Source organism: Toxorhynchites rutilus, chromosome 2 (genome assembly GCF_029784135.1).
Source record: "Toxorhynchites rutilus septentrionalis strain SRP chromosome 2, ASM2978413v1, whole genome shotgun sequence".
In the NCBI taxonomy this organism is placed as follows: Eukaryota; Metazoa; Arthropoda; class Insecta; order Diptera; family Culicidae; genus Toxorhynchites; species Toxorhynchites rutilus.
This window is the reverse complement of record NC_073745.1, coordinates 286515964-286540217: the sequence shown is the minus strand read 5'-3', so window position 1 is coordinate 286540217 and position 24254 is coordinate 286515964. Positions and strand designations below refer to the sequence as shown.

Here is a 24254-nt window from a genome sequence, read left to right as displayed (position 1 = left end):
TGTTTAATTTTTGCGCTTAATAGAGAAATAGATCCTTTAATAGCCATAAACGAGTTACAATATTAGTTGGAGTAGCTTCCTATTTTGTATAATAAAAATATATATATTTTAAGTTGATTTTCCGATGTAGTTTTCAGCCAAACCAGATGGTTCTAACATATGCTGACAGTAGGATTTTACTTATATTTCATAGATTCAAGGCACGTCAGGCAACAAAAAATGATTTCAGTGATGTACTGGAACGAATTCTTCACGAGTGGTTATTGGGTCAGTCTTATAACGTTGCACCACTATCGGTGGATCATCGGTCTTTATTTCTTTGTTTATTCTCGTAGATGGCTTGTAATAGTCACTTTTCCCACCAGTCTTCTCCACTAGCATAATATTTTTGATCAGCATTTCATGTGACACAGATTTACACATATCATAAACGGTTAAAGCAGCCACGGTAACAGCTGTTAGTGCTTCCATCTCGACTCCAGTTTTCCCATCACATTTTACTTTGGCCAAAATGTGTACCTCGTGAGTGGCGGCGTTGAGACTGGTCTCCACTTTGATGGACGAAAGAGGAATATTGTGACACAGTGGGATCAGCTCGGAAGTCTTCTTGGCGGCCACAATTCCAGCCATTTGCGATATTGATAAAACGTCCCCTTTCTTCAGTTCGTTGTTCTCGATCAGTGAGGAGATTTTAGGACCCACGTAGATTGTTGCCTGAGCCTTGGCGTCTCGCTTCGAAGCTATCTTGTCATCCACATCCACCATCGTTGCTTTTCCAGTGCGTTCATCCACGTGACTGAAGGAACTGAAGTGACGTATTCCTAGGGTGCGTGGTGGTGCTGAAAGCAATAAAAAATACCATTAGATTGAATAACTTTCTCTCTCATACCGTCTGAAAGTAAATTTATGGTGAATTTCTTCCGACAAACAATTTTACAAACAACTACCTAGATAAATGTGGTATCCTGAGTAAATAGTGTAGAATAGAGATAAACATAAATAGTATTGTCTCGCCCCTGGGCGGACAACCGAATGAAAGAGAGGCTGCAAGCAGTGTTGCCACATATACAGATTTTTCTGCAATGATACAGATTTTCAGCACGTGTTTTGACCAAGAATCTGTATATACAGATTACAAATTATTGGATATCGTTGCAGATTTTGTACAGATTTTGTAACAAGACTTTTTTTAAATTGATCGTTTTACGCAACAATTCACAAACTCAATCAGACAATTCGAACAGTACTGAACTGAACTATTTTTGTTACTGTCTACTGTGTCAATTCAGGAAGACCATGTATAAACCAAGATGTGTGGAATAAAGGTGTGACCGAGTCGTCAATAAGTGCGCGAGGGGAAACGGTATAAATATATTTTGCGTTTATTGACAATTGACGATTAATCGTGGGGTCATTTTTAAATATTCGATTCATTCGAATAATTGTTTTTCAGTATTTGATTGACCGAGCGAATATTTATTTCTTGTAATCAAAAAGAACAGCCATATTTATAATAAAAAAGTATGATGTCATAATTTTAAAAGTTGCATTAAATATAATTTTGAAATAAACATGGTGCAGAATAATTGTTTTTGAATGAAGTGGTATTTTAGTATATTGATAAATTTACTATTTCATATGAGGACGATTGAAAAAAAAGCACACCATGAGAATGATGCACAACATTATTATTGCACCAACATAAAAATTTTTCTGTTTAAAATTACCTGTTCTTTGAATGTTGTTGAAATAGCTGATTTGTTTGAATATTTCTGTTTGGTCATTATAGCTACTAGTACAAAAGAGGTACATTTATAGAATCATTGACCACTAGTATGGTATATTTTCCTCGGCACTCTGAATTTGAATACTACTATTTTAGAACGGGAGCTGAGACCACCTTCTTTAAGTCCGCATTTTACTCCTGCAGACCCTGAATTCTTCTTCCCAGTCTCCTCTACCACCAGGGAATAATTTTTATGGTTCAACCGTACATGATTTAGCATATCCGATGAATTTCGACGAAACACCATGACGGTTAACACACCTATACTCGCGCATAGGTCTGAGAGACCAAGAAATCAATAATTCGTTCATTTCTCAGAAAACATCAACACTACGACATTGCGATTCTCTCTAGCTTCGTCATTCGTTGTTCGTTATCGTTTAGCGTATCGTATAAGTTGGTACAAAGGGGACGTATATCACTTTTTCACCACCTTCGGTCTGAGACACCGACGCGCGTACAGGAGTAACTTTTTTGGACAAGTGACTTTTTTTCCTATTTTAAAATATTGTTCAATGAAATGTATAAATTAATGTCAGTGGGGTGGAATACTTATTAAATAAAATGCATAATATAATTTTCGGACTATTATTATTTGATTTTAGTCCTTTTTGTCACCGGATTGAACAGATTCATACATTATTTGTCGTTAGATTCATACGTGCAAAAGTAATGTACAAATGTTTGACATTCTTATAGTTGTTCACTAAATACAATAGCCACACATATACACACTTGTGAAAGAATTACACTTGCGAAAGAATTGTAAACTGTAAACTATAAATTAATCGGTAGCTTATGGTTATTTTTACAGTTACAGCTTCGGGCTTCGGGAACAATATCGACAATAAAACAAGACGCAGGAAGTTTCTAGAAATCCTCTAGTAACTATCTAGAAGATACATTATTCTCATCAAAAAAGACCCTAAAAACACGCTACAAGAAATTTTGCACTGAATTTTTAGAAAAAATGGTTCCCTTTTTCATTAATCGCGATTACTTTGATAATTATTCGATGTATTCATATTTTGATTTTTCGTTATTCGATACAAAACTCCTTCGATATTCGATTATTTGCATCTATCAAACGATTAACCGACGTCTCTAACTGCAAAATGCGGGAAAAATATCTCCATCACCAGCCGATACCGAGAGTCGATTTATTCTCTTGAGCTGAAACATATAATAAGATAGAGTATATTGCAAACCTAACTTTAATCGTAAAAGACTTACCTTTCAACTTTTGAATGCTCTTATTGCCACCAAAACAATTCCACACACAAGAAGCAAAAAACATATTGCAAAATATTGCAGATTGTTTACATACAAATTCCAAGATGGCTGAAAGACCTTTTTCATAAGTTGCGCTACCGTATTGTATCTATCGTGGTATAAACAACACGAGGAAAGTGAGGATTAAATGAATGTTTATTACGCGAAACTAATTGAAAGAAACTTTTTCATTCGGTTTTCCCTAAAAATGCATTTGAAAATGTTTTTTATTTTGCATAATTCTTTATGTATTTCAAACTCTCAATCTAAAATATTACACATTTCTGATCAAATTAGACCTATGTGCGAGAAAGAATTGCACAGTAAACTTTTTGCATTGGCCTGAAAATTGGATAATAGTCTTATTCTGAAAATTACTGGTAAGCGCTACTAGTGATCACGAGCTTAAAACTATGGTTAAGCAAAATAAATACTAGAGATGAAACGGATATCCGGTAGTTATCCGGTATGCGGTCTATCTGGCCAATATTTCTAATATTTCTAATTAATACAAGACAAAATAACAAAATAGCTCAAATAGCTTCATACATAATTAAAAGTAATGTTTGATTACTGAAATGCCAGATTTTTTTTCCAAAACTGAATTAACATTATTTCTAGCAAATTTTGACAATTGAATATACTCCATAGAATTGCCACCAAATGTAAGAATCGTGATTGCGATCGATTCGAAATGTTTTCAAATAACAGTCGATTTCGTTTGCAATGAAATAGTTTCTCTGAACTCGATACTAACTATTATTTTTGTTTGCGATTTTGTTGAAACAGTCTAAAAAGGTGTCATCAGCTGGTCGTGTAAGGTTTCGTCTTTTTTGCTTAGTTTCAAGAACTTCTAAATAGTCTGATATGATCATCGGGTCCAAAAATGTTGCATTAAGTAATTTGAATTTTTCCCAAATAGTTGAAATAGCTTCCTAATATAATGCTAAATATACTTTCATGTGAGGTTAGTTCGGTGTTCCATGTGCAGTCTCGTCTTAGTCCAAATGCTTTTTTATGCAGCAAAATGAAGACACATTCCACAAAAATCTCATCATTGTGGTAGAAAAATCATTTTCAGAAAAAAAATCTGTTCAATATACCTTGTAGACTACTTGATACTCTATTGAAAGATATTGATTATAAACGGGGAATTTCATCATTGTTTATTATTTTTATGCAAAAATGTGTCGATCTATCTCCCTGAAATGTAATAATTTATTTGGTTCATGCACACCTTCTGTTTCTTCCAGTTTCTTTTTCGCAAATAAAAAACCGAATATCCGGCCGCCAGATATCCGGCTATCCGGCCTCGAAGAATACCTGATAACCGGTATCCGGTATCCGGCCAAACTACTATTCGTTTCATCACTAATATATACACTTTACTACAAGTATACAATTATTACTTCGTACTTAAATCTAACGCAAAAGTGTTATCAGGTGCAGAATCCGCAATACAGATTTTATATTTTCTCTACAGATAAAAAAGATTTTTTAGCTCAGAAATACAGATTTCAATTGGCTGCAAGAAGGGACAAGCATTTTGATGTATGTGGCAGTAGAGTAGCAAACGTGAGTGAGAGCGGACGAGCAAATCTACGAGTGCGCTGAACGCGAAATAAAGGCGTTTTGACGTAGGACTACGTCTTTCATTTCTATACCGGGGTGTAAAATCAAAGTTTCGAAAACGAAAGCGTTACGCCGGAGACCGAGATTTTGAGCGTTAATAGCACCTAAACAGCTGAACGAAATAGTATGATTAACACTTCATTCTAAAGATAAAATGTCTACGCGTTATATACTTGTTACTTTTTGATCCAAAAACTTGTTTCAATAGTCTTAAAATTGCTTTCAAAACAGGCTATTGAAATCACCAATCGGTATATAAGCGAGCGCCACTCGGAAATTCACTCAGTTATAATTGAACAGTGATTGGAGCATGTTGTCGCTGTTGTGGTGAAGCTCTTCGTTTATCATCGCACCTTAGGCCGAAAGGGAATCCATCAGGAGGAGAGTGATGCCACAAACGGTTCCGCTTGAAACATCGGAGCAGCCAACACACACACACATACACGCGCGGAACTATTTTCGTTTGGACGCCATTCAGCATCGAGAAATTTCAGGAAAGATGCAATCGTTGTTGAAAAATAATCTGCCAGTTCCCCTGAGAACTGAAAAATACATTCATTCGAAAGAGTTCATTTTAATGTTTTCTATCCATGTAACGCTGCGACCAAATATATAACTCAATAACCACCAATATTTGCTTATTGGTGGTTATTGAGTTAGCATTAACCACTGGTGGGCTTCGAGTATCGAGGAAAATCAGGAAAGAACTAATCGTTGCTGAAAAATACTCTGTCAGTTCCCCTGGGAATTTAAAATTACATTGATGAGAAAGAGTTTATTCTAATGTTTTCTATCCATATAACAATGCAACCAAATACATTTGGTTTTGTGATTTTTCAAATGATCGCAATTAACAGGAAAGCTTCTGAAAATTATTCTTTTTCGGCGAGGAATCAAGGGATCGAGGGATTCATTGCCTAGCCTGACCTGACCTGAAAGACATGCAGTTTGTTTGGAACTGTGAGGGAGGGCAGAAAAGCCAGGAGGCAGGAGGCAGGAGAAGAAAAGAAGGTGACCAAGAGAGTATCAGCACCGAAAAACGGTTCCGATTGAGACATCGGAGCAGCCACCACACACACATACACGCGCGGAACTATTTTTGTTTGGTTCCCATCCAGCATCGAGAAGATTCCGGAAAGATATTATCGTTGCTGAAAAATAATCTGCCAGATCCCTTGGGAATTGAAAATTACATTCAAGCGAAAGAGTTTATTTTAACGTTTTCTATCCATATAATATTGCGACCAAATACAATTGATTTTGTGGTTTTTCAATCATGTGCAATTAACAGGTGGTTATCGAGTTAACATTAACCACTGGTGGTGGACTTCGAGAAGAATCCGGAAAGATATCGCTGCTGCAAAATAATCTGACAGTTCCTCTTGGCATTGAAAATAACATGCAAGCGAAAGAGCTCTCGTTTTCGAAGTGTCTCAAATATCCATTTGGTCATTCATTCAGAATGGATTCAGATTAAACTTCAAACAAATGATCACTGAATCAACGATAGTCCTACGTCACCATTGCAGTTATACCATAGATATAACCCACTTCCTGTTTTTATTAAACAAATCGATTCCGAAAAAAGTTGCATTCAGAGGTGAACTCTACAATTGGCGCAGCCGGTACGATAATATGTCGAGTATAATTGAAACATGATACAGGAAAAGTAGTGTGGATCTGATTGGAAAGTTAAACACAGAAAATGGCCGTTTTTTTCTCAGCTATGATGAGTTGCGTTTTGTGCAGTTCTATTGCACTGCATATCTCACTGCCTGCATTCTTAAAGTGCCAGCATGTTTGTGTCAATAGGGTTGATGTTTTGTAAACAAACCACTCAAATCAACAAATCAACGGCATATTTGTACATTTCATTTCTTAGTTTTTAACTGTCAAATAAAATTATGAAAGACATGACCAACAAGATAAAATGATTCAAGTTGAATGTGTCTAAGCTAAAGTGACCAGATGGTCAGAGGGCTAACGCGGGACACAAAACAAAACGTTATGTATATACGTTATGTTAATATAAACCAAAGTTTAGCAAGTCTAAACTGATCTGTATTATTTCTTTCTAAGTATCGGCACTCAGTTGTGATTTTTCGGTGGTTTATATTTTGTTTACGCCTGAAAATCAATCGCCCAATCAGAGCATTTACGCCTGGTAAGCACGATTCAAATTCTACAATTTTCTTCAAATTACCGAAAATTCAATATAATATTTCATCGATTTTAGTGTTAACGTATGCATTCAAAAAAATGGACCAATTTCGGATGGCGATGGAAGACAATTTAATGGAACATATTTTCCATAAATCTTACGTTTATTAAGCCTACAAAAAAAAATGATTCAAGACTGTTGATTCGCAGATGCAGCACTGTCAAGCAACTTGATGAGTTTTTCATACTGCAAGCTCCACCCCACAGCGAAGGAGTTGGACATCCTGAGGCACTTTGTGTCCGACAGATATAGCCGATCTGGTATTTACAACATCATCTCCCTGCAGCTCCCTCAACCGGGAGATCGAAGCAACCGGCCAAACGGTAAATGAGAATCTGGCTAAAATGGACATTTTTTTGCGGATGCGGAAAACCGACAGTATCTGAGCAGCAGGCAATCATCCAGAAGGAGTAGCTGGAGGTGTTGGTGATAAACTTCTTTTTCACTGGTGAAAAACTTCTTTTAGTGCTCATAATGAAAGATGAGACGTACTTGATGCTAGAGTTCAACGAATGGCAGTGGTCCGGGTACTTTACGTTTCCCAGGTGAACGATGATGTCGAATATATCATCCACATCAAGTTCTCGAAGGTCATTCTCTGACAGGCGTGAAGGGAATGTCCAAGTCGCTCTTCTTTCGAGTCATATGGTGAACGGGGAGATATATAGTACGAAGTGCTTGCCGGAAGTTGAGAAGGTGATGTGGTCTTTATGCTGTACTTGGGATCAACCCATTATGCCAAAAGATCACTGGAGGATGGATCGGCTGGAGATAAACAATGTCGCGAAGACCGCCTACCTTCCCAACATTCCCCAGCTGCGACCGATAGAAAACTTTTGGGCGAATGGCCAAAATGGAGAGACAGTCGACCACCAAAGCCACGAAAAGGTAAAAGAACACGTCGACATACATATTTTCATCGGCCATGGGTGAGGTTCCGGCCAACTTCCGTAAGACTGCCCAGCGCTTCGTTTACGTTACTTCAGCAAACAACCCTGCCTTTTCCTGTCGAGAATACACTAGTTCTTCCGGCTTATTTAAAACGTTAAGCTAGGGGAACAAAAATGAACTCTTCGTCCGGCTCACGTTGGTCACTGTGGATCAATGGGGGACTTTTATAAAAATAATTTTCTAATTTTGCTGCTGTCGCTTCCAGTTGACATATTCTAAACAAAAAGCCCACTGTCGGTGAGATGAAACCAGCTCAACGTATTAATCTTTGGATGCATTAGAAGCGTTCTTGAACAGTCTGCTAAATAAAAGTTTTTTTGAGGTTCATCCATTTAAGAAAATCAACATGAATAAATTGTGATATTGAAATATATTGATATCGCGGAACATTTTCGTTTCTTTTGCCAAATGCGGGACATTTCGCGAGACGTAATCTTATGCGGGACATTTTATTGAAATGCGGGACTGTCCCGCGTAACGTATGGTCAGCTTAGTCTAAGCTGTGCCGGCCGCTACAGTAATTACCATTAAAACAGTTGATGTCGTTATTTACGTTTGCTCTTCGCTACTAAAAATATCGATTCGCGAAGGTGTTTCCATCTGAAGAGTGCTGGCCCTGTTCACACCGCAGAAATTGCTCTATTGTGTTCAAGCTGAGAGCACACGTGAAATATCAGCGAATATCCAACTTATCCACAACAAACAATATATTTACAGCCCATTACGTAAATTCTCGGTCACATTTACTTGCCCACGAAGGCGTTTCAGCAACTCCCGGAGAGCTTGTTCTTTCCAACGCGACGACCAAAACAAAGATTTTGACGTTTGGTGTGCTTGAGATGTTGGCACCAAAAACCTGGCCTCCTGTCATGGGGCTGTATTAGGTATTATACGGGGCTCTAGCAACCCTATCCCAACCAATGCAAATTGAGCGTAGGCAGGATAAAACAGGGCTCGCGCTTAGGGGGCTCACGTATTGTTTGATGTTTGGAGTCTTGTATTTTAATATTTGATAACGTTGGATAGTTTCCTTTGGCAAGCGATGTTTGGATACCCATCCGGAAGCTTTCTTGGCGATTTGCAATTAAAATCACTGCCGGAGAATCGCGCGGAGCACTTCATTTTTAATTTTAGGTTATTATTTCTATGCTCATGATCTTCTATGCTGGCTACAAAAAGGCGGCCATCTTAGCAATCCCTTGGTTTTATATCCTACTGACAGCTCTGTCAGGCACTTTGAAAGTTTTGAACCCTGAGATGGTGGCACTATCTGAACACTTAGGGAGAGACAAGGAGCTGGAATTGACAGGTGGTTCGTTTTCGACAGTATGAGGATAAGGCATGGAAGATGCGAGAGGGGATGAAAAATGACAGCGACTATTTTTGTTTATAAATAAACCAGGTCCAATTTTTATGCTACATAGCGTTTTCTGCACACCAACAATTACCTACGCTGGACCGGTTTCAATCGAACTAGCTGTTGTGTCCCGCACGATCAGGTGAGTCTCCAGCTGAAGCAGCAGTCGTCGGGAAACGACATGCCTGGATATCCAAACCGTACCGTTGCGCTCACTCAATCGTAATGGGTCGTCAACGACTAATGTGATCAAAGCGAATGGAACTAGGAGCAGTACGGTACAAGCCCGCCGGTAGTGGCTCTTTCATATACCCACTAGCACAGCTCCCATAATCGCTGAATTGCCAATCCAAGCAGCAACGGGAACAACCCTCACGTCCCGTAAAACAGCAATGAAGACAATAACTTGCAGCAGTCACCGAAACACAACAATGATGCCAACAGCGTAAACAAACAAACACATAGCGGTATGCATTCTTCATTGCATGCCATTTGTTATCCTCTTTCTCGGAAACGCTAGCCGTTCATTTGGCCGCTGTCAATTCGAACTCAAGTAATGGCTGAACAGCAATTCTGACATAACGTTCCACCTTATTATACCGCCTTGGGGAGAGATAGGCGGTAGCAGGGAGCTGGCAACAACCCTAGTTCTGATCGTCTGATATTGAGAAAAAAGAAATCAAGTATCCATTAACGTCACCATTGGACTGTGCTTATTTCAAAAAGTGCTATTTACTTTGGAATGTGCTTATGATCAGTCGTCAAAAACGATCTCATAACTGAAGCTTGCACTGTTAATTTGGTGAGACATTATAAAGTTTAGTATAACTGTGGAAAACGCAATTGCAAACAAGCTGTGTGCTTTAATTAGCTACCAACGGATGATTAACATGTACATGCCATTGACCGGGGTCGTGGACAAATAACTTCTATACCAGAGTGCAAATGGTCACTATGTAATCTAGTTGCTAGTAAATTATTCCGCTTACCCTGAATCTATTTAAATGTTAGTGTACATCCTGTATTGTTATTCCGATCATTTTGCACTCTGCCTGATATCGGTCTCGTGGGTACTGTAAAAACAATTCTCTCACTATCCCCCAATCAATATCATGGGCCGATTTTCCATCTGGGATAAGTTGAGCATACCTACGAAAGAATCTCTTGTGAAACCAAACAAAAACACACATCGACAGACGCGCACAAACACTAACCTGCGTGCTGTTTCTTTTTCCGGCGAACTGCTGCCGAGATCAAACAGCGCAAATCGTCCTCGGAGCATCCGCTACGCAGCGCATCGCGCAACGAAACCTCCGTATTGCCAAAGAGACACACCTTTAAGTTACCGTCTGCCGTGATACGCAAGCGGTTGCAAGTACCACAGAAATGTTCCGTCATTGAACTGATGAAGCCAATCTGACCCTGGAAACCTCGCACGCGGTATGCTTTAGAAGTGTCGTTTGGGCCATTTTCAAGGGTATCAATCTCGGGATATTTGGCTTGAATTGTGGCAAGAGCATCGCGGAAGGGAACCATCTGGCTGGTATCCCATCGATTCCCGGTGAATGGCATGTACTCTATGAACCGAATATCTACGTTACGATCCCTAGTCATTTCGACAAAATCACAAAGTTCATCGTCATTGAAGCCTAACATCAATTCACAAACACAAACTCCGGTCATCAGATATTTTTTTCTTGATTTAGATCACAATATGCTCACCTTTCATAAGTACGCAATTGACCTTAGGTTTGTAGCCAAGCTGTATGGCAAGATCGATTCCAGCGATAACACGTTCCCATCCCTTTCGCCGTGAAATCTGCTCGAACTTGTTTGCCTTCAAAGTGTCCAAACTTATGTTGAGCGCATCGAGGCCGGCTCGTTGCAGACCCACTAGCTGTCGAGTCAACATGAGGCCGTTCGTTGTGATACCAACACTTTCCAGCGAAGGAATGCGTTTCAGTCCAGCCACTATTTCGTTGAGGTCTCTCCGAACCGTAGGTTCACCACCGGTTAGCCGAATTTTCCGGACACCTTCCTGGACGAAAAAACCGGCCAGCTTCAGCACCTCGTCGGTTGTGAGTAAATTATCTTTTTTCGTTAGCTGTACCCCTTCAGCGGGCATACAATACTTGCAGCGCAGATTGCACCTTTCCGTGAGCGAGATTCGCAAGTAACTGTGAAATCGGCCAAACTTGTCGATCAGGGGCGAACTGTTTTTGCTGCTGGTTCCCTCCTCCCCGCTATTGCCAACGTTCGATGGAATCTGGAAGTAGGAAATACAAAACACATACAGTGTCAATTCAAGTACGTGGGTTCGCTGCTCACGGAGCGAGCAGTGATGATCAATGGTGTTCGACCGTTGACAACTTAAGTTTTCTATGATCATAATATTGAATGCTCGAACAGATGTAGTGAATTGGATCATCTTAATCGCAGTGTTAAATACGCAATCTTAGTTTGTTCCTTATCAGTTTGAGCCGAATTTCTTCCTCAGCAAAAGTTGCGTGTATGCTTCATTGCTATATATTACGTATGTATTATATTTTCGAACGGCACTGTATATCGCTGCAATATATCAATGAGATATCTTAACGTAGTCACACAACTTCAAGCAAACGGTATTTACGATTTTAGAGTGAGTACGTTTCGAGTTGGAATTAAGTTGTCTGTTAGTATTGGTGTTAATATTTATTTGTTTTTTTTTCTTCTTATAGGAATATTTTGAGACCGGCGTTAACCTTACGCAAGTCATCCATCGACGAATAAATTTTGGTGTTATTTGAAAAAAAAAAAAACACAGTGAATTTATTTGATCGTTTAGTCAATCTCAAGACTTCTGAAATTCATTTTACTTTAGATCTTCAGCTGGATGCAGTTTCAAAAGTTTATTTTTTTTAATTTGTGGTGAATTCAACAATAAAGAATGTAGCTAAAATGAAACTGGATTCAGTTGAGTTTTGAATGCAGAAAACAGTTTTATCTCGGGAGAGTTTTAATGAAATTGAAATGTTAAGGTGTTAGAGTAAAGGTTTTTAAGACTTCTTCAAAAAAAAAATATGAGAAATATTTTTTTTAGGTTATGAGGAAATAAGCTTGAAATACCCTCCTAGATAACCCCTGTCTCATGCGGACTCAATCGATTTTGCATTTTGCTCAAAAAAAAAAAAATCTTTTTTCCCCGTGCTGTTTGTTTTTCCCATGCTGTCAAACATTTCTGCTATAAAATTAGCAAAAAATTCCGTGACTCGAGCTTTGTTAATTTATCTTTTGTGACCGAACTTGAATTGAAATAAATGTTGTAATTTATGTAATTCATATTTTTAAGTTATTTTAATGAAAGAAAAAAGATCAAATAATTAATTTTAGTGTTCTGAAGCATGAAAACCTAACATTTTGCTAGAAGTAAAATTGAATTACAATTAAGTTTAGAGAAGTTTAGAAGTCAATAATACTGATATCTACCAAAATATCAGTTGTGCTTCTTTGGTTTTAACGCTTGCATTAAAAAAAGTGTAGTTCATTTATTTTATTTAATTTGATTATTTTGACCTGGGATAACAATACTTTCTCTACGTAGTGGATTATTATATGAAAAGTAACACTTTTTCCCCTCTTGATTATTGGATCTCTTTTGACATTTTTATTGAATTCTTTTTGGCGACCAGTTTTGATTCCATTCGCACGACCCAGGTGAGCCCTAGCGATTATTTTAATCGACCACTCTATCTTGGACATTTGTTCAGTGTTTCTCAATTGAGACAAACGTGGGATGGGTAAGATTCTAAACGAATTTCTACCCGTTGTTACGATTCAACTGAAGTATTTCACATTAACCCTATATTGCCACCCACAAAAAATATTTTTTCGCCACACTTGGAATATTATTTCAATATCTTGCTTAACCAAAAACTTCTAAAGGTATCTGGGAATACTCCAATTTTTTTAGGTCTTCTAAAAATGTACGATATTAATATATTAGGGAGTAGAACAATTTATATTTTTATGTAAAACAACCGCGATTTTAGAGCGCCGGCAGAAAATTCTGTTTGAATTCGTTGAAAATGCTGAAATGTTGAAATTATTTATGAACTACTGTGAAAGATCATGAATTCTATTCCGATAAAATAAATGGTGTATTTGATGAAAAATTCTGTTTTTTTTACTTTTTCTTTGTAGGTCTATATATAAAAGTTTTTTTTTCGCTGCACCAGAAATATTGTTTTAATTTTTGCATAACAAACGACGCAATAAAGTGAGGTTACTATTATTTTTTTTAAATGTTTCAATAGTTTATTTTTATTAGATAAATATGTGTTCTTCCTCATGAAAGGATTATGTTTTCTGAAGTTGGAGTTAATTCCTTGCCTGATTTCCACGACACATCTCTGATTTTTAGATATGTTATGTAAAAAGTCCTAAGCTTTCAAGAAAAAAAAATATTCAAAAAATATGGCGCCCTCTATCTCTATGGTTTAGAGATTGTATTTATATTTTTATAGACCATACAAATACAGTCAATAAATACCAAAATAAAGTTCAATTTTTTTGCGAGTGTAATATTTTGTCAAGGACTAGACTAGCTCATTGGCTTCAATTTGATATGTCGATCATCTGAATTTGTCCAGTACCTCAAAAGATATCAATTTTTGAAAAGGTAAAAAAGGGTAAAACTGATTTTCCGAACCATCGGTTAATTTTGACAAATCATAACTAAAAAAACGGCAGAAATCACATCTCTGAAGTTTGAATGTTATGGGAATGTTATGTAAAAATGCCTCAGCTTTCAAAATAATTTAAAACCTTAGTCCACTTTACTTTAATCCAAAGCCATGTAAACGACAAAAACAAATACATACAATCAATGATAACGAAAACAAAATCCAAAAGATATGAATTTTTGGAAAAGGTCATTTTTGGAAAAAGGGGAAAAATTAAAAAAAAACACGGGTCTAATATTTTGTGATAAGTAAAAAAAAACGACCACTTTTCACGAAAATGTGATTATCATTGAAATCGATATTAATAATTATTAATTACACATGATATTAACTATCCAATTCAGTCTATTTATTGAAGAATAAATGATGTCAAGTTGACTCACTTAACCAACCGTAAATTTTCGAATTAATCATTTTGTATCAATGAAAAAAGTTATGGTTGTTTAAATCATTACTTCTACCTTACTTTATGTATGAAGATATATAACTTTTGAATGCATCTGCTCGAGCGCTTGACAGATTCGAAATTGTCTTAAACTGTTGTGTAAGATGTTTTGAACCTAGGAAGATTTTCTAGTGTGCTCCATAAGCTTTGGAATCGCACAGCCCTTAATCCGGTTTTATCCGTCAGTTTTACAGTTCACTGCATTTGAGACGCTACATAAGGAAAAGAACAAAAACACAGAATGTATCAAATGAGCTTTAAATGATAATTAAAGAATACATTTTCTTAGAGTAAAAACAAAAGTTAGACCAGTGTTTTTACTGTATTTTTTAGCTGAATGTATAAATCCTGATCACGAAACAACCATGTGATTTAGTTTTGTCAAAGCTTCTGGAGATAATACCATAACAAGGCAAAACATTCAATGTTGTTAATATTTAAACAGATTTTTACAGAAAGTTTAAATAGTAAAAACAATAAGTGTTTCATCTTGACTCGCGTCGCGTTTTAGTGAATGAGAATTCTGGTACTCTCATCAGTAAAAAGCAACATAAAAATGTTGATATCATAATTTATCCTATTTCATATCATCACAAGAATGGCCTGCATCATCACCGCATCCCAATCCCCTGGATTTAGACGTATTGCAACAATTTTTTACTGTTCATTCTGATAATACAAGCGATTTTTTTATTTTTCATCTTTACTTGACATCACGTCCTTTTGAACCCGAAGATGTATGCGTTGATTTGTACAGTTCACTCAGCCATTGAACGCGCTGATACATTCGGCTCATACGCCCTCAGCATTTTGTAAACATACATCCACATCAAACGTTCTCCCTGGCCAACAAGGGGGACTTGCAATGTTGTTTTCTTTTCTTAATAGCGTTTATTATCACTTTTATCTTCCTTCGCATTGTCATCAGCATGTTAATATGCAGAGCAAAATTCGATAGATTGCAAAAGTTACCACGTTACTAACTCACATTTCATCGGCTATATATAGCCATCGGTGCCGGTTGTTGTCATGTTTGGGAAAATAATTAAAAACATGGCAAATAACCGTGGCGAGGTCGAGAAACATCCGTTTATCCGCTGGAATATTTCGCAACTTTATCTCATAGAGAGCAAAAGAAAATAAATGATGCGTTGGCCTTAGAACAGTGTTCCATGAACTTAATGATTTCATAATTCATTGGAATAGAAACAAGAAATGTGTTATCGATTGTGCCACCCGAAACTCACTCACCCGAAAGACAGATACCAGAAAGACATTCACCCGAATTCCACTTACCCGAATGTAACAAATGTAACAAATTCTGCGAAAAAAAAAATTTCTACCGTTTTTCATCATAGTTTATGCTGTTAGTCACCGGTGACTGACGCGGCCTGCGCGTGTTAAATGAAAGCTAACAATTTTGGATAAGTATGTACGTATGGCACTGAAGTGCAATTTTTATTATGAATTTTTATTTCGCAATAAAATTTATTGTGAGATCAAAATACATGACACGCCTTATTAACCGGGCAAACGTAATGCACCAGGTAAACGTATGTCGTCCGACGCTCGATAACGCTCGGTCGGATCTGACTAAAGGATCGTCTCCTATGTTTCAAACAAATCGGGCAATCGGTGGAACACAGGTTTGCTTGCGAGAGGCCACCGCTTCCGACTTCCGATGATCTTGGCCTTAAAAGAGCAATATGGAAATCGGAATACGGAGCAATACGGTAAGGGAAGAAGACGACATGTCAATTGTGACTACACTAATTTCTAAAAATTGCATGACTTCAACATCTTTATCGAATTTCCTCATTACAATTTCTCATTTTACTTCGTAACAGGAGATTCGACAAAACTAAAAAATTGTCGGAAAAAAAAAGTAAAAGATCTGTTCATTTTTATTGAGCATAAATGCAAGAGGCGGAATGGTCATACCTGCTTGGGGCAGTATGACCAGGTATTTTTCAACATAACCTGCAAATACAGCTGTTGAAATTTGTAAACATAGTTGGAGATAGCTAGATGTGGAATTATGCGGAATTATATCAGAACATCAGAACATTGTAGCAGTGATTAGTGGTACGTCAGTGCGACATGCAACCTTAGTGCATTGTGTCCCGCGCGAAACACTTAAACGTTATTTACGTTGCGCAGATCTTTTCAGCTCCAGCTGTTCGGATCATTTAGTAATGTTTTTACGACTGAGCATGAGATCGAGCTTGTAGATTATATTCTCTCTATGGAACAACGGTTCTATGGTGTTACGATGAAAGAAATCCGGAAGCTGGCGTATGATTTGGCTGTATGAAATGGTATTTATCACTCTTCCAATAGCCAAAAACAATTAGCCGGAATAGATTAGTTTGCTGGTTTTGGAAAGCGCTACCCTCACTTCGGACACCAGAAGAAACTTCCGCCGCCAGGGCACAGGGATTCAATCGCGTTGCAGTCGGGAAATTCTACGATTTACTGGATGACGTACAGCAGAAATACAACGTCGATGAGACATCAAGGAATCCAGTTTTTCCAAGCTGCTACAAGTAAACTAAATATTATTATCTTTATTCAGCAGGTGCAGACCAAAAAATCCAAAATCCTTGCAACGCGGGGAAAAGGCAGATGAGTTCTAGAACTTCAGCTGAGCGCTGGGGCCTGAGCACAGTATGACGATTATGGAATCTTCCGCAGGACACCATATGTTGCTACTGTGGGGCACAACTCAGTTCCTTTACGGGCGGCGATGGATGTAACGAATGTTATCCATGTCACTCGTGGGTACATAACTGCACAGATATTTTCTGTTCCTGCTTTGAGTAACGTAAAATTGCAGTTCAATCACTTTGATCACATTGTAATTTTTTGTACATGTAAACTGAATGAAATCCAACGAAATATACGTAATAGATGCAAAACAGAATAAACTTGCCTTTTCTGAACTTGTTACGTTATCTCCTAGCGAAAACATGCGTAAAAGATTGCATCAACTAACATGGTCATATTGCCCCGCATAGTGGCCCATTTTGCCCGTAGTGTTCTCGATCGACGGAAATGGAACACATTTTTAAAAGTGTAAATTTTTCACATAAATCTTTTTTAAAGCATATTCATACAATGTACATCGATCAAATAAGGTTTCAAATCGTGAGGTTTTAACATGTAGCATAATTTATAAACCACGTAGGTTGAGGATGTTTCATTCTCGAGGGGGACCATATTGCCCCTATCTACCCTATTTGTTTCATTCTAAAAGTCTGTTTGTTTCGCATGGAAGTTCAACACCTCTGCAGCTAATCAGTTCATCATCTCAGCTCAATAGCTCATCAGCTCAGCAATTCAACAGTTCCGATATGAGTTAAAAAGCTGTTTTTTTTTATTGCGAACCGATTCAAATCCGCTCACTATGATGAAGCGAGTAGGATGAGCAGCTCATGAGCCGATGGCACATCTCTATTAGAAACATTAGCACTACGTCTGAAGCAGCTTCTAAGCTCATTAGATACTGTTTGAGATCGGCTATGTCGCAATCTCGCCTGAATGAATTGTCGATCTTGTCTGATGAAAACGAATCAATAAAGGTGATCGATTTTGAAATTGTTATTGAGAATTTTGCGTCAATTAAGGCCGGAAGAGTACAATTCTGATATGTTTGTAACTCATTTTAATAGAGCGTAGATTTTGAACCATTCAGTAGATTTTGGATAAGTTTTTAATGTGCTGAATTTTTACCCATTATTTGAGTTTTTTTGTACAACCACAATACAAAGAAAATTTCCAGAAGTGCAACCAGAAACTTCCACGCCGGGTGCGAAAGAACATCTCGACACCACTGGGTCTACATGAGTACAAATAGTGTCGCAAGAGAGATACTACAGTTGTCGGTGGTTCTATTGCCTGACACGCGAAAGTTAATTTTGTTCGCGGCATACAAACGTTAGTAAAATTTATTTTCCCTGGTGATTTTAGCTAATAACACACTATCAATGATACTAATGGAGTTATTCGTTATTTTTGTTCGCATTTATTTAACTTAAACATATTTTCGGCGCCAGCGAAATATAATTGGGGTTGTCTCGATATGTAGCGAATGAAAGGCAAAGTGGAACATAACCGAAACCCCTCATGGCGTTTAGGTTCACCTGACTGTGTATCATGAAGTGCTAACCAAGGCAGAGTTCTTTCGTTCTCGTTTGTGTCATGATTCGTAGCACATAACAACAAACGAAATTGAATTGTTCATTCGGCAAACACTGATTACTGTTGATAATGCTATTGAGTATTAGTGAAATAAAAGAAAGAGATAAAAAGGCTTACATCATAAAGTATCCATTGTCAATTAGCGTAAAAGGTGCTTTCTTGCAGATTTTTGCGTAGACTTTAAATTTACCTTGTTAGGGGAAGAACACTATGATTCAGTTTCTCCTTATTTAAATAATTTCGTAACGTTTCGAAGATTGACTGCTGCTAAAGAAAAATTGTAAATGATTGTATCTAGGACACGATCGCATATTATGCAATCCACTTGTTTACCACTTCGAATATTATTTTAGAATGCATCGAAATTTTTGTAATAGATTATGTTCTTCATTACAAATAAATTTGATGAACGTCCTTTTACGTTTGATATGATGCCTAGAACTACCAAAATATGTGAACGGAAAAACTGTCAAACGATCATTGTATTTTAAATTTCCCTCTAAAAATATTGCACATCTCATGTTCACGTAGTTCTCGAACCACGAAAGTTTATTCACCTCTAGTATCTGAAATTACGATTTTCCCAAACATTCTCAGTTTAAAAGTACGTTTTAGAGAAACATATTCCGGTCTGCACTACGATAAGCGAGTACAAAAGTACTCAACATCAAAAAATACCTCTGACTTGCATGTATTTGCAAAGCGGATTCCCCCAGACACATTCATTTTGAAGTCCGTGTTAGGGATACACAGCCCTATGGGAACAAGAATACCCTCGACTTGCATATATATTTGCAATGCGGATCTCCACAGGTACATCGATTTTGAAGTCTGTGTTGGGGAAACCGTTAATCGGGCCAATCAACCCTTAGCAGTTAGTGTTGGGATGGCCTTCTTTAATAAACAATAGCACACTACAAATTGATTCGCACTATCAATATTTATTTGGACAATAAATCACCGCGGCTCACTAACGCGCCCGCACCGTTCCACACCAACACCAACTCTTGTCCTTGACATCTCGTTTCGCATTACCGTTCGTAGCATAGTTATCGCGTTTACAGGTATGTTGTTCACCGAGGGACAAGAGCCTACAGTTAGGGGTTTACATAACGCTTTCCATTTTACAGTTATTCAATTGTTTATCGAATGAAAAATTACATTTTATTAACGCAGAAATATTTCCGGTCAATTGATGCAAACATCTTTCCGATCTGTTAAGAAATGGTCGAGTTATAAGCATTCGAAATACGGGCAGGGTTAGCACACAAATCGGCAGAACAAATGTATTGGAAAAAAGAAGGTTCTTCCAGTTTTCATGAACTTAAACCGTTTAAAGATTAACGAATTGCAATGTATAGCATATCAAACAAATCTTAGAGAATTTCCGATTCGATTGGTATGCAAATCATGAGAATTCGTTCACGGTGAAAATAGTTATTAACGCTAACTTTATTTCATAAAAACGTGACCTGTTTTCTGATTTGGTATCTTTAATGAAAGACGTAATTCAACGTCAAAAAATGAATTTTTCCGTATATAATGTATTGAGCATAAACCTTAGCAATAGCTCTTAGGGCTATCCCACCCAATACAAATTGAGCGTAGACAGCATGAAGCTAGGCTCACACTCAGGATTCACAAATTGTTTATTGTTTGGAGTCAATATTGTTGCAAATATGTTCAGAATTTGCAATAGTCTGTAGCCAACGATTCCATTGAATAGTTGTCTCTGGGTAATGATGTTTGAATACCGATCCTGAAGCTTTGTTTGGTGATGTGCAATTCAAATCACTATCGCAGGATCGCACGAAGCACATTTTTGGCTATGATTTATGTCACCCCACGCAACATGCAACAATTAAAATGCAGTTAATTTAATTAATTTTCACCAAACTCACAGTTTCGCTGCACCAGATTGTTCCTCTTCTGTAGGCGAACAGAACTTTACTGCACAATACACGAAAAGTTTGCTTAATCAGCGTAAAAAAACTCAAAACCACGATCGAAAAACTCCCAATTTCTGACAATCAAAGTACTTGATGTGTTCATGCTACCGTTTTCCTCCACCTGTTAAATTTGACCAAAGTTTTTTTTACGTTGAGTACGTACAGTTCAACGATAGAAGGAAATGATATTTAAAAAAAAAAATATAGGAGGTTGTGTCCAAGACACGACTACTTTGTTGACGTAGAACTATGCTGTTGTTTTGTTCAAGTCGCTCGTTAATAACTTCAGATATTATTTTACAGACACAAACTTATTTCCGATGTGCACTCTTCTCAACAGAAGCTCTTTCTATTAATATTTCCGGCATCGATTAGCTGTAATCCTTGGTGGAAATAGTCTTGCTACTGTCATGCGAAACCAAATCACACACGAAATTCCTGGACAATTATTTTCTTGGTGAGCCGATGATGGTCTAATTTGATCATTCCCCACACAATTGAGTAGTTCAGAACCTTAATGAAATGACGTCAGTTTGACGTAATGATTGCAATGCAAGAGACATCAGCCATTAATAATTTGATCACGTCCACAGCTCAATCATGTCAATGCAAATCAAGGAAGAACAAGCGATGTTCATTGTTCATTGTAGCATTGTTCATCGTATCTAGAACGATGGTGAAAGTTTGCCTCAGCGAGTTCAAATATTTATGCTCCAGGAAAGTATTCCACTTCGTCCTTCTTTTCTTTGTTCACGGTGACTTTGAATCATTCCCCATCGTTGATCGCAGATAAATTGCTCGTTATTGACGGCATGGCTAGGGAAGCTCACGAATGAGCAGAGCAAATGTATGGGAAAATGGAAATGCTTTTAGTTTTCATCAATTTAAACCGTTTACACATGAGGGGATTATAATATATAGCATAAGAACAAATCTTAGGTAATTTCCGATTCGTTTGGTATGTAAATCGTCTACAGCATGTCCACGGTCAATTTCGGACACTTTTCTCTCAGTTTAGTTTATAAAATATTTCACTAGTCAATGAAATATTCCACTTACATGACAGCTGAAACCCTCCTCTTTATTTGGATGTCCAGCATATGTACATTCTTCTTCAGTTTGGTATAATAGCGTTGAATCAAGTCGAAGTACGCAAACGCATTTTGCGCGAACGGCAGCAAAATCCAACACTGTCGGTACGTGATCTCACCAAAAAGCTAAAACTGCAGAAGAGTACCGTGTTTAGTGTGTGCAAATCGTTTGACCACCGTTTAACTGTGGATCGGGAGGTTAGAAGCGGAACAAATCGAAAAGTATGCTCCCGACAGATGGATCGAAAGGTGTTTGCCATTATTGAGAAACATCCCAACCTTTCAGTTAGGAATGTGGCTCGAAAGGTTGGAAAATCAAAATCATATGTACGAAAAGTGAAGCAGAGGCATGGACTGAAGGCGTACAAAGTGAAAAAGGTGCCCAATCGTGATGATGAGCAAAATTTCACCGCAAAAAGCCGTGCTAAGGTGCACTACATCCAGTTTTTGCAAAAATGTTCATGCACCATAATGGACGATGAAATTTATGTACTCGAAGACTTCAAACAGCTTCCGGGTCTCGCTTTTTATACTGCAATGCGAAGGAATGCCGTAGCCGAGTGTTTCCGGACCAAGAAGCAGTCTAAATTTCCCAAAAAGTACTTGGTCTGATTAAGCGAAAACTATTCGAAACTAAGAAGAAAACGAATGGCATTAATGATTTCAAGAGGAGATGGAAAAGCGCCGCCGCTAGCATATCTGAGGATACTGTATGGAACCTAATGGCAGATGTTCCCAAGAAAGTTCGTGAATTTTACAGACAACGTAATTAACATCGAAGTAAGCTTTCCTTGTTTTAGATATAAGTCAATTTTACTGAAATAAAGAATCGGTTTGGTTGTATTACGTGAATTTTTGTTTTACTGGCATCATCTTGGTGTCCGAAATTTAACGAGGATTTAAATCCGTTCGCGGCAAAAATAGTTATTAACATTAACTTTATTTCATAAAAACGTGACCTGTTTTCTGATTTGGCACACTTAATGAAAGACGTAGTTCTACGTCAAAATTCAAGTTGAGCCGTACTTCTCGAGATAAAGGGGTGGTTTAAATCACCCCGTATGTCCAACTCACTCCGTGTTACCCTACATGAGTTTTTATTTCCAGTGCCAAACAATTAATTGGAGTTCCAATCAGTTTTATTTGACGTTTAACATGTCAACCCAGTTAGCGAGTGGAATTCGATGACTAACTGGGTTGCCTTTCCAGCCGAGTTAGTGAACAAAAACTGTATTAAGATAAAACAAACGTTTATATCATTCACATATTACATACCTCACATTTACTATCACTTGAAGCACTAGTCGATAATCGTCTCCCACTGCAGTTGGTTGGATTTTCCACCGTGTTTCCATGCTGGATACAAGAAAACTTTCTCACTTGATGGAAATGTTCTGTTTTCCTGGGCAATCTCAATACGCGAAACATACTGGTGTCGATGTTTGTTTGTTTCTGAAAAATATTACGCGAGCTCTCTTAACCCACACACCGCCAGCACAAACAAATTATGGATCCGAGTTCAGTGAGTGGCACCTGTTGAGAACGAGGAGAGAAAGGAAACGTCATAATAAACATTGAGTACCAGCAGTGGCCTTCAGTCTTTTAATTCTAGAGAATTGGCGCAAAAACAGTAGCTTTCATGTTATTGTATTTGTTAACCGGATGTTGGATTACACGCAATAACATTTGGTAATTGTTCCACAGTTTGAAAGGGAAAGAAAATGTAAACGAAGAAGATACTTCTTATCCACGAATAAACTACCAATCATTTATCTCCGAAACTGATAAAGTTGACTGTATTTGATGCGTATTCTTCCATTCATTACTCAGCATGTTTACCTCCCGTATGTGTTCGAACACACTTCACTCTGTTCATGGTCGAATAAGAAACGAACTGATACTGACGCACGTTCTAAATGTGCACGCTAGATAGCAGCATGGAAACGATACGAACTGTCTGAATTCTAGTTAGTTACTGAATGAATCTACTACAAACATAGGCTTATTTAAAAACAGCGCGTATTAGCGAAGTCATCGATGGAAATTTATAAACACGATTACAGCTATCAAGAAATAAGTATCAATCGCTCATGACGCCTGCATGTATACTACAGCTTTATTACGGATCGTTTCCAATCTATTGCATTGGTTTTTTTTTTTTTTTTTTTTTTATAAATTCGTTTATTTTTACAGGCTCAGTTACATAAGTTTAAAGGAGCCGAAATCTTAAATATATTTTTAAAACTATATATATGAACAATTTTCTTAAATCTATGGTTAGTAATGTGGGAAACCGATTACTCGTGGTGGACTCGAGATTAAAAGGGTGACATTTTCTCAGGAAAAGGATGGGGTATAAGGAAATTATTACAATGTTGATAATCACACACACTCAATTCTTAAATCTATTCGTACATCAGTTGTGAATTTACATTTCATTCTTCTGTTTATAGCAAGCGGACCAATTACTCACAAAGGAAGAAATGGAGGGTATAAGGATATAAGGATAATCACACACGAACATCGATAGATTTAAGGAAAACATATATTTGGGACATGTAATCAAGGTCTAACCGAGCCAACACATCTCTCACCGGCACATTGGGCTGCCTTCCTCTAGCCCGAAGGG

General features: G+C 37.5%; 1 protein-coding gene across 3 annotated transcripts; it reads right to left on the bottom strand.

Annotated features, from left to right (window-relative positions):
- Positions 1-16: 16 nt before the first annotated feature.
- Positions 17-23608, bottom strand: LOC129768600 (molybdenum cofactor biosynthesis protein 1). Of its 3 annotated transcripts, XM_055770350.1 has the most exons (8): positions 23465-23608; positions 22901-23158; positions 10942-11485; positions 10434-10868; positions 7347-7356; positions 6609-6640; positions 4094-4108; positions 17-839 (listed from the first exon to the last, which is right to left on the bottom strand). In XM_055770350.1, the coding sequence occupies exons 2-8, from the start codon at positions 23051-23053 to the stop codon at positions 226-228; spliced, it is 1803 nt and encodes a 600-aa protein (XP_055626325.1). In that variant the 5' UTR covers positions 23054-23158; positions 23465-23608; the 3' UTR covers positions 17-225. The 3 variants fall into 3 exon arrangements, 2 of the variants coding, with proteins under 2 accessions (XP_055626325.1, XP_055626324.1); XR_008741696.1 differs by lacking the exons at positions 4094-4108; positions 6609-6640; positions 7347-7356 and adding an exon at positions 10209-10368 and having other exon boundaries at positions 700-839; XM_055770349.1 differs by lacking the exons at positions 4094-4108; positions 6609-6640; positions 7347-7356; positions 10434-10868.
- Positions 23609-24254: the final 646 nt, after the last annotated feature.

Bases quoted from the DNA above. Each gene is read 5' to 3' on its own strand.
- LOC129768600 (XM_055770350.1), bottom strand. From the start codon at position 23,053: ATGTTTCGCGTATTGAGATTGCCCAGGAAAACAGAACATTTCCATCAA. The intron at 11,486-22,900 runs GTATGTAATATG...TCCTACTTCCAG, and splicing joins CAAGTGATAGTAAATGTGAG to ATTCCATCGAACGTTGGCAA. The intron at 10,869-10,941 runs GTGAGCATATTG...AATTGATGTTAG, and splicing joins CAATTGCGTACTTATGAAAG to GCTTCAATGACGATGAACTT.